An 11,875-nucleotide genomic window follows, 5' to 3' on the forward strand; every position below is an offset into this window, starting at 1 on the left:
GTTACCAAGCATCCATCTCTCAAGCCAACAACTTTCTGCCAATGTGGAAGACAGGAGTGAATCTGTCCATTTGCAAGTCAAAGGAGGAGCTGTCAAAATACAGAATCTACAAAAGACTGCCTCTGTGAGGACTTACATCTGTAAGAGTTTTATTATTATTAGCGCTACCAAAAAGTCAAGAGATACTCAAGAGTCCCCGGAAACATACAAGGGCCCTCCTGACGGTTCTTGATCTGAGCACTTCAACTGTTGCTATTCTGGAAATACAGGATACACCTGATGTTTCGGTCTTGTGTGTCCAGGTGGTTAGGTTGAAACCCTGGCACTTACTGCAGTGCTTTGTCATGCCCTTACTTGGCTTGTGACCCGTCAAGACATGCACATTTTGATGCCCTATACTTCTCAGGTACTGAATATAAAACATTGGTGGCTTTTACTTCTTACAAAAACGTTGCTATACTGACCGCCATGGAATCAAGAGCCTACCTGTCCAAGTGGCTAAAATAACTGGAAGGTGCAGGGTTAGGCATTACCTGCTTATCCAGCATATGATGTTAGGAAGTGCTTGTGTCCACAAGAGCTAGTAACTGCAGAGGAAAAAATCCTAGTAGTCTGCCCACTAAGGTGGTCAACTCAACATCATGTCCAGAATTAAATCTGAATACAGTAGGAGCCCACAAGACAGAAAAAGTGATTTATAGCAAACCATGTTGAAGCACTGCCCTTCCAAATGATGTTCTACTCCTACATATAAAAGTATAGAATATCCTTGGTGAAAATGTAAGGCAATAAATACATCATCCAAACGCCCACACAATTCTGAAATTAATACTGAAGTATGCTCCAGGATAGAATGTCTCTTACTATAACAGTCAAAGCCTTAATTATCTCCTAGTGGTTAAAGGAATGCAGCCAGCAAACCACATAAAAAAGCTTAACGTAGCACTTGGAAGTTTTTTTTCCCCTGTGTCACTGCCACACCCTCCCTTACCTGGGAATAAAGGCTTGACCAACTGGTCTACCTGACTATGATCATGAAGTCTGCAAAGACAGAATCACAACTGGCAATAGGAATCCAAGAGACCAAAAAAATGTTGTCTGGTCACCGGACGGACAAGTTACACAAAACATCAAATACTTCAAGAGTTAATGCAGATTTATCTTCAGAAAGCCCTACTCTTTGTAAAGACCAAAAAAAAGCCTTACAAATGTTACATCCTTGTTGTGTCTTTCAGCTTTTCCCAGTTAGGGGTCACCACAGCGGAACTGTGGTCGGCTAATGATTGGTAGTTGATTTTTATGTGCCGAGTTATCAGCCCTGACGCACAACCTTCAACGAAGGTACGCCCATTCACGCATGTCTCCACGCAGAAGACGCTCTAGCTGATAATCGAACCGGACAGCATCTTACTGTGAGGCGACAATGTTACCGCAGCACCACCACCTACAACTCCAAAATGTGCCTAGCCATAGTTATGACTACTAAGTTGCAATTTTCATACCATAAACCACTCAAATTCAAAGGACAGAAACTACAGCAAATGAAATCATAAAACTCCCAAAAAGAAAGTTTTCAAACGCGATCCAAGATGAAGAATACACTTCAAAAATATTTTACCAGATTGTGCTGAGGTGAGCAGAAGTTGTGCCTTCCTCAATGGAGGAAAAATAAAGGCATCTACTTGGAGGACAGATATACTGTGGGATTCACAGCATTGGCCTTACAGAAACACAAGTAAGATGACATGGTGGCATTTAGACCTCAAAAAATCTCAATGGTGTGGTCAAGCAGTTGAATAAACTCTACAGGAAGAAACAAATAGTTTAAATGCCAAAACTCACATTATTCAGACTTGTTTTTGGGGAAGCCAAGGTGGGAAAGGTCAGAGGCCAGACTAGTCTACGCTAACATGAAGAGTTCATAGGTCTGTGTGGAACTTCACCAGTAGCAAAGGACAGAATGCATACATACACAAGCTCTTCCAGTTTATTGAAATGGGGTGTACCCCTCACTCCCCCATTTCCTGGTGCAAGCAGGAGGACTTCAGTAGCACAGCTTCCTTCCCAGATAAGACGCCCCATCTCCAGAAGACCACGTCAGGATTCTAAGTTAGCCCAAGCTAAAGGACTGAGAAACTATGACTTAATTTGTCTACTAAGATAATTGATAGCCTTAGAGCGAGATCAACTATCACAAAGTTGTAGCAGTTAATAGTCGGTTTCCACACCTGGACTGCATACCTGCAAAATGGGTAAGAGCAAGTCTTACCTTGCATGTTTAGGTGCCACACTATGCTCTTCCTGTCAGACCTCTTTATAAAGACGTTCACGCTTTGAAGTACCTCCAGAAATAGCTTTAAAAGGGTGATGCTGAGAAAGCTATAAGACATTGTGAGAAATATCTCCACTGGATACCTCAGTAGGTTTCCCATCCTTCCAGCAAGGAGTCCAAGGTCTCTCCCATCAGGGAAGAGAGAGAAAAAGTTAGGAATCTCATTTTCAGACCACAGAGTGAGGCCTGTTATTTCAAGGAATAGCAACAGAAGGCCGCTAATATAAGAAACGGAATAACACACGAATGTGTGGCAGGGACACTAAAGACTGTCATAAACCGTAGCAACAGCTACAGAAACAAGATCACTTCTTGGGAAGCTTGTACAATGGGCTGCATCCAAGTTTCTGCATTTGAAGTAAAGATATGCACAGGACAGCACCCAGCACTGAAACAGTGCTGATGTTTCCCAGTTAACTGTAACCCATCCCAAGATGCCAGCTGAAGGAATGCAGAGACCAGTGCTAATTAATTAGAGGGATTACTAGAAGGTGGTCACTAGTAAAGCATGCTGGTCAAGTCAAAAATCAGGAAGTCCAACTTGAGGCAGCACAGCCAACACCTTTGTTTAAAAAGCCAGAGGACAGCACTTGTTATTAAATGCTGCCCTTTCATGTTGAAATGCCACAATCTTCTATGTAGTTCCCAAATTCTGATACGGCAAAAGGCACCGGTCATCATGCAGAGAAAGAATGAGGTTTAAAAGTGGATGGCACAGTGGTGCAGTGGTTGCGCTGTCACCTCACAGCAAGAGGCTCTCCAGTTGGATTCTTGGCTGGGATACCTTCTGCGTGGAGTTTGCACGTCCTCCCTGCGTTTGTGTGGGTTTTCTCTGGGTGCTCTGGTTTCCTCCCCCATTACAAAGACATGCACCTGGAGCATTTCTCCCCAGGCCTTCGGACTTTTCCCAGTAAACAAATGTTAAACTAAATAAATAAAAGAAATCAGAATCTGAATACGCTACATAATGTTTTACTGACTGACTGGATAGATTATAAGTGATGCATGTTTGCAACTAAAATTATACCGATATGCTTGGTTTTCATTCATATAAATGTATGATTAGAAAATTATCACTTATGACAGTCAAAGATGTTTCTTGTTTACAAGGCAGTTCCCATGTCTACTGACCCACCCAGAAATCCTCCACAGGTACCTGCAATAAGTGTAGCGTGATTACACGTTGCATTGTGCAATTAAAATGTGCAATATGAAGCACTGCCACACACCGCAAGTTTCTTGGGGACCAGAACAAGATGGAAACAAATATGCTTCCTATAACCTCTCACCCCCAGTTTACCACTTGCAAATCCCAGTGTCAAACAGGGCAACAAACAGCTGAAATTCCTCTGACACTTTTTGGTCCATTATAGTAGAGTTAGGGGAGGGAAGTACTTGGCAACACCAGGACACTGTCCCTTCTGTATACTGTCAAAGGACATGCTCTGGGTAATGGTTTCTAGTGCTAAGGAAAAACTAAGAATTAACCACTATTCAGACGGGAGTTAACAAGTAGTCAAGATTGCTGCGGAGCTGACTGGGGGAGGTCCTCTTCAGATGTCTGCAAAAGGGTCACAGGGAAACTGTGGCCTCATGTCTGACAGACTCTGCTACTCAGATTTTATTTTCCTCCTACACAACTGTGCAGGCTTTGAGTCCACCTCTTTCAACATAGTCAATGTCTTATTTTTCAACTCTAAATATATGCCAGTGATTGCCTGGGAAGACGCACTGGAAAGGTAGTCACTCTCGACAACGGCAATGAAAACGATGTGGTGCGGCTCTCACATAAGGAATGCAGCCCTACAGAGAGCGTTTGCCTGTGACAGTATCCCTTGACATGCATAATGTCACAGTAAATGCACAATAGAGCTCCCATTCCTGATGTACTGCCTGCCTTCTCAACTGCTACACAAACCTTCTTATTGTGGCAGTCCCCAAGTCACTCAGGTGTTTGTGACTAGAGACATTTGCATTTTTGTCACCACATCACATATATTGAAGTGGTGTCTTGCAATCTTTTTTCTAAAATCATGTAGTATGTCTACAACTGATCGTATAAGCAAGAATACAGCCATTGTGTTCCTGCTCACCCTTACTCAAAATGTCCCCTACACTGTCTCGCACACATTGTACTAATCTACATTTTTTCTTCACTTACCAGCAGATGCAAAGCCCGTCACCTGATAGAGGGATAAAGTCCTGACTTTACAGGTGATGCAAATGTGACTAGCAACTTAACCAACTGCAGAAGCAAGCCAGGGAGGAGAAGATAGGAGTGAGTAGTCTCTGCTGGCTCACTCATACTGGGAGGGAGGGTGGCAGCTTGGCTTGCCCCAGGGGTGATACCCAAAGGGGAACATTAGGTGTCACCCAGTGGAGGCAGAGCCTCAAAACAAATCTCCATCCCTCATTCATTTCTACATTACTTAAATATCCTTGACTTACAGACAAGGGATCATCTACATAACATTTACAATGACACCTATTTTGACATGCACATAATGTCCTCTCAAATGCTGCCATAAAATATTTGCACACACTGGAGCAAAAGGAGCTCAAATTCCTTTTGTGACGCCAGTGCACTGGCCCAGTAATCAAGGAGCCTCAATCCTCACCACAAGCACCAGTGAGGGGAGTCCACATTGTGTACATGTTATCCTCCCCACACAGTAAAGTACAATTTCCCTTAAGAGCACACAGAGATCAGTCAGTCTGGGGCTGGTTTCCCCCTTTCTCTCCAGATTTCCAATAAGACTCCCCAATGGCACAACTATAGGGTCCAGATCTCAGCTGAGTAGTCAAGCCAAAACCTCCAGCACCCTCTCTGTCCAGCCAGTGCTTTGTGTCCCTGCCCAAGTAGTTGACACACACACTAACATACGCATTATATACACACAGACACTCATGGGGAAGGCTGGCACACACATTCTCCAGCTATGCCCCTTCTGCCCAGACTATAAGGTAGAAATCACTGCCGCCAACTACTCTTAGCTACTAATAAGGCCCTTCCCAAAGGGTGACCAATTCTACTGTGTAATGATATTATTATCCAATTAGGAGGTATGACAAACAGCAAGAGTATTGGAGTGGCTTTGTACAGTATCACCAGATATATGCAAGTACTCTTAAGAGTTTCTTATCTCTACACAAAACAGCCAGAGTTGAAAGGTTTAAAAATATTTAATAATAAATAAAAAAAAACAAGACAATACTCATTAGTTCAATACAATGACAATAGAGAGTTTAGAAATCACAAGAAATACTTCAAAAACAACACTGTAGGATAGTCTACTAGTAACCAAAAGACAGCCAGGCAGCAACAGCAGTAATCCAATGAAGGTCTATCCCTCAGCAGTGTACCAGGATAACAGGAAACACACAGCTCCCAGCAGTACAAAGTTTCAGTGAAAGGGTAATGTTGGGATATGTCCCAAATATGACAGCCGTGAAGAAGATGAAGTAATAGTGAGTGCTGGGAGATATGCAGTCAGTTGTGACTGACCCCAGCAATTAAGCCAACCTGTGGCAAAAGAAAAATATTTTAAGTCTGAATAATAAAATGAAATTATTTACAAAAGATATGAAACAAATGTGGAGTTAACTTACTTTGTATCTCTACAATGGCATCACTCCAGGGTAAATCATGGGGGGTCACAGTAAAAATGTCACATCAACTATGGAGTGCCAGTATCAACTGCTTAATTTAACCCAAAGACTTACAACTGCTCAACTACTTACAGTACATTTTGAAATAGAAAATGTCTCAAATATATGACCATATACTACTGTACATTCCCAAAAATGCTGGCATCATTTTTATGAAAGTATTAAAAGAATGCATAGGCTTATTTAATTTGCGTTTGTTAGCTGTGTGGGTGGACCCCTTTACAGCCACAATCCCAGTGCTAGACCACAAAAATACATCTACCAAGTACAATAAATACACAAGCTATATACAGAGTTGCACGTATTGTGGTAATCCTAGTACATATTAATGCTAAAGTCAATTAGAAGTGTAACATTTTAGCTGTAATTGAGTAAGTTGTCAGTATTTCTGTAAACCTTTACAGGGAATGTTGTAGTAGAAAATGTTAATAATCAAAAGGAGTGAAGGACAAAAAGAAGAACCAAATGAAGATGAAGGGTAACAACACGACTAACATGTAGAGCGTTTTACTTACAGATACAGTGGAATCTTATTTATTTTGTTTTATTTTTTTATGGTAAGTCACCTTCATAGGTTTATGGGTTTATAGATTAGTACTAGGCTAACTGCCCTTGTGGGCTATTTTCAGCATAGCCAATTAGCCCATGTGAGAACTAAACCCTGCACCTTGTGTTTGTAAAACAAATATCTTAACCATTATGCCACTTCCCTTAAAGACAAAAGGGACAAAATCCACTGGTTTGTATAATTTACTTTGTACTGAAAGGCTAGGCACTGTCCAAATAACAGGAGCATTTCTAGGTTTCTTTTAGACTGACAGTTTTCTTCTCATAGGTTCATAGGCAGGTACTAGGCTATCGGCCCTAGGGCCCATACAAGCCTAGCCAAAAAATGTACCCTGGCTTTCGCCACCCAAGAAAATTATTTTCCTGTGCCCCTGTCGAGCAGAGCCACAGAAGTGATCCCCGGGGTGAATTTCCCATCCAATCATCAAGATTTTTCTTGAAGAGTGCTAATGGGGAGCTCTGTTTGACATAGATAGGCAGTCTGTTCCAGAGTATGGGAAGACTCTGGGACAGGAATCTATCCCTCCAGCATGTTCTGTTTATTGTGGTGACAAGGTTTAGGTCCCTAGTGCGTGTAGCTCTGAGGGACTGGGATTTCTTTAAGTGGAGCATGTCCAACAGCTCTGGGTTTTACATAGCTTTGTATGTTAGACAGAGATCGCCACTGAGTAGGCGATATGCAATGGAGTAAAGCTATAGTTTTTTGAGACGGTCTGCATAGGGCATCTGTTTGAGGCCAGTAATCCTCTTTGTGAGGTATTTCTGTGGTCTTTCCAGTTGTTGTAGATGTCTTGTGAGGTACATACCAAAAGGGGCGTTGTACTCTACAATGGGTCTAATGAATGATGAGTAGAGGGGAACAATGATCTCTTTTTCTGGATGACAATCCTTTTGTGATGAGATGAGCCACGTAGAAGGATTTCCTGACCACTGTGGCGATGTGATTATTAAAGGAGAGACTACTGTCCACCTGTGTCCCAAGATCTCTATCACATTTCCGGCATTAAGTAGACTATCAGCTATGTGGTAGTTCATGGGTACAAAGTTTTTACCAAAGGGGATGACAATACACTTCTTGGCATTGAGCTTCAGGCCATGGCTTTGACACCAGGTATCTGTCTCAGTGAGGCCCTTTTGTAGTTTGCCCACATCATTAGGAGTTTTGATTATGGCTCTTAAGTTTGCAGTCATCTGCAAACTTTGTTAGCCAAAGACCTTCTGTGTTGGCCTGCACTTCAGAGAAGTAGATACCAAACAGGAAAGGACCCAGGACTGAACCCTGTGGTACTCCACTTGTTACTGCTCTGATGTCGGATTTGGAATCCGCTTTCACAGTGTGGGTTCTGTCCGTGAGCCAGTTGGCAACCCATCTTGTGACATAGGGATTTATACCTAGTTTAGTGAGCTTATCTATAATTCCAAAGTGGGGGATGGTGTCAAAAGCCTTGGCAAGATCTAAATAAGCTGTGTGAACCATTTTTACCCTCATCTATGGCTTTGGTGACTGCTTCAAAGAAGTCAATTAGGTTTAGGAGACATGATCTGCCTTTTACAAATCCAAACTGGGTAGGGTCCAGAGTTTGGAGATTACCAATGTCTTTTTATGAGTTCCACAATGATACGTTCCAGGCTCGTCAGGCTAATGGGGCAGCAGTTCCCGGGGTCCGTTGTGGCTCCTCCTTTGTGGAGTGAGATAACAGTCAGGGTGTGCCATTCAGTGGGTACAAAGCCTGAGGTGAGGCTATGATTGAACATAGTACTTAGGTAGGGTGCCAGTTCATTCTGTAGTTCGTGTAGAACTCAGCCTGGGATATTGTCAGGTCCCATGGATGCTGTGTTCTTGGCTTTGGAGAGTGTGTTTTTTAAAGTCTTGCATTCAATAGTTTGTCCTACTTCTTGAGAAAGGTTCCTCAGTTGAAGGAATTTTTTTTTTTTTTTTACCTTAATCTTCCTTCTCCGACAGCAAGACTGGAAGGGGAATAGTTAGGTGAGGGTGTTATCATCCTACTTTCAAAGCAATTACTGTGGGTGCTTAATTTACAGCTTAGTCATTGGGGAGATTGATTTGTACTGTTCGTCCTCTTTTCCATTTTATTGCAATAAACCAGCTTCTATTAATCGGAGTGTGGCACTTATTGGTGGATCCTAAGCTTTTTCATCAGGTTTGCTCGTTTTTTGGATTATTCAGTCATTGGGGAGAAGCAGTAATGTAGAGTTTTGAAGGCAAGACTGGATAACAGCAATGTAGTAGATCTAGCCAGGGAGGGGAAGCAAATAGTTTTCTTAAGAAAACTGAAGTGATGCTCAAATCAAAGGGCCGAATTAATAAATCTGCTGACAGTATTGCTACTAATCTGTAACAAGTTGGTGCACACAGAATATAATTTGAGTATAGGGTGTGCTTATTCCATTTTAGGAATTACTACACCTTTTGCTCTTCTGGCTTCAGGGGTGAAGTGGTCAAAAATAAATAGGCAGCTTTAAAATGGGTATTTTTATCATGATGTTCTCTGGATGAGGAGCCCATCAGATCTAATGTAAGACCAAGATATTTAACTGAGCTTAGGGCAGTATAGGCTGGGTGACAGTTTTTTGCAGAATGTTATGCTGTATTTGGCACTACTGCGCTAAGAACAATAGCAGACTTTTAGCAAAATAGAAATAAGACTTGTGGTAAGTTGTAAATAATGAGTTTATACACTAAAGAAAAACATCTGACATCTTTCCACTTTCAAACAGCTATGGGATATCAATCATCCATCCAATTTATGACCAGCGCTGAATAAGAGACCTTGATTTGATTAGCTCAGCAGCCAGATGATATAAAATCAGGGACAGTTGCACCTGCAAAGACTGAAATGTTAGCACGATCCCTCTTAATCCCTCCTAAAACTGAGGACTTTTGGAGAAAAGGTGGTGAATCACACTTAAATGTGAATCACACTTAATATCTAATGACAACAGTTAATTATTCTAGATTTTATTTCAGAAAATATACATTAATTCACATTTTCTAATTCTGTCAAGGTTTCATGGTAACAGTACTAGAAAGCGTCCCTGACTGGTTGAGAGGTATGCTACAAAGTAGTCATAACTCCAAAAATGGATACTCTTAATAAGGTCAAACCCCTGTGTCACGAAGTTATAAAGATACATTAACAATGAATGGCTGTAGCACACAGTTTTAAAATTTCTTAGGATACTGGGAAGATACAGTAGTACAGACAGTCACGATAGGTAGAAAACGCACATGAACGCATATGAACAAATTTCCTTTAAATCTTTTGCGAAGGAGTTCGGCTGCTGAACTCTGTTCTAGCGAGTGGATTTAAATTCTTGAACCAGCCCATCTAATAATTTCAATAACAGAACTTAAACTGCGTTAGTTGCTACTGCGCCACTTATGTCATTTCTTGTAAAGATTTCAATATTCCTACAACACTTACAAGGGTGGTTTGTTTCAGTAAATAGGCATTACTTTAGTATTTTCATGTTTGCTGCTATTGCAAGTTTCTGTTCTTGTTGACTATCTCTTGCAATGGAGTACTGCCAACGATTGCAGGGACTGAAAAAAACATATATATCTTTAGATAAAACTGATTTTCATTCCACAGCCGGCTTTTTCCCGGTTAGGGGTCGCCACAGCGGACCACCTGTCCGATCATGAGTAACAGTGGAGTTTTACAGTGTCGAGTTGCCAGCCCGGCGCCCAACCTTCCACATAAGGCACACACTCACACCTAGGGCCAATTTAGTGTCCAATCCACCTACAGCATGTCTTTGGGATGTGGGAGGAAACCCACTCGACCACAGGGAAGACATGCAGACTCATGCACTTTTCAAATCCAACGTGTTTTGAAGCCATATGAAGTGTGACAGCTACATCCATCCGTTTAACACTATTATGCTAAAGACAGACTGCTTGACTGCAACATGTACATATAGTGAAGATGCAGAAGCAGTGCTCACCGTGGTAATCAGCCCATGCGTACCCTCGCACAATATCCTTGCTCTGTTCTCCATTTGGTGGCTCGACTCGAATCAACACGTATTTAAAAACACCATCTGCATCAATATCAACGTCTGGCAACTGCGCGAGATACTGCAGCGTTTCTGCCATCTTTTTCTAGTCCTAAAAGAGCATCCGTAGCTCTAGAGCCCACACACGTGCAATACTAAAGACACTGCCACCTTCACATAGCCAATCAAAACTGGTTAGTCGCATACATACGTCACGTTAAAGCACCTCAACGTTTTCATTTTCGGTAGTGATGCTTGTGGTTTCTTAAACAATAATTAGCAACTTAGTATAGAGAAATTGTTAATTGTTAGAAAACTAATGTGGCATAACTGTGTTGTTCTCAGAAGTGGTGAGGTAATAAAAATGTGGACAAATGTTTGCTATCTTGCTTAGTGTTAAGCGCTAAATCAGGTTTGGCTTTTTGTTCGGTAGTGTCTTAGTTCAGTGATGCTGGCTCGCCCTCTGCTGGATTCAGTGAGAAATGCAATTTTGTGCATGCAAGTCTGTATAGTAGTTTCAAACTGAAAAAAAAAAAAGATTCCTCCAGGACATATCTCTCAGCTGTCCAGATTTTGTCTCCTAAAATTTGCAGTTTTTTTGGCAAGTCATTGAAGATTGAAGTGAGTAACTACTGAATAACGACAGAAATTTGAGTTTCAGACAATTTCCTTCAGAAAATTCATAACAATACACCACTTGCTGTTCTAGCAACGTTCTAAGTTTATAGGAACAATATTTAAAATATGTCCCTATTTTTGGCCTTTACCCCCCCCCCCCCATTATTTCTGTTTTTGTCTAGCTTTCTTGAGCTGAGACTGCAGAGGTATGCTCGAGGACTGCTTGTTATCTGTCCAGCTGAAGACTAGCTGGTAAACCCCACACCAGGAAATGGAGAAATCACCCAAACCTATACAAAAATAGGTAAAGTGGTCATACTCTATAAATTACAACCCATTTGTCTATTTGCACTATATAACTAGGGCTTCCTAGAAAAGACACAGTTTTATATGAAGTAGAAATTCCTTGGGGAATTCCCATAATTTTAATAGTCCTAAGGGTTTTGTATTAGAACATTACCCCACCAGATGTGCAGTAGCAAGGACCACCCACTACTATACGTTTCCCTGTAATTGTTAGCCATAGGTTGATAGGTTGGTACTAGGCTATCAGCCGTAGGGCCTATACTAGCCTAATCATAACAATTCCCTGGCTATTTCTTCCCAGAATATTTATTTCCCTGGTCCCCTGTATAGCATGGTGATTGACGTAATCCCTGGGGTGAATTT

The 11,875-nt window shown here is 41.6% G+C and overlaps 1 protein-coding gene across 1 annotated transcript in view; it reads right to left on the bottom strand.

Moving 5' to 3' along the window:
- The window catches only part of PHPT1 (phosphohistidine phosphatase 1), a gene marked incomplete in the record, with an annotated part of 92,195 nt that extends 81,340 nt beyond the window's left edge, over nt 1-10,855 (bottom strand). The window contains 1 exon segment of the mRNA XM_044057806.1: nt 10,538-10,855. Coding sequence (XP_043913741.1) covers nt 10,538-10,688 — 151 coding nt within the window.
- Between the last annotated feature and the right edge of the window lie 1,020 nt (nt 10,856-11,875).

The sequence above is a fragment of the Protopterus annectens genome, chromosome 16.part0 (assembly GCF_019279795.1).
Source record: "Protopterus annectens isolate FY-2018-M chromosome 16.part0, PAN1.0, whole genome shotgun sequence".
Lineage (NCBI taxonomy): Eukaryota > Metazoa > Chordata > Ceratodontiformes > Protopteridae > Protopterus > Protopterus annectens.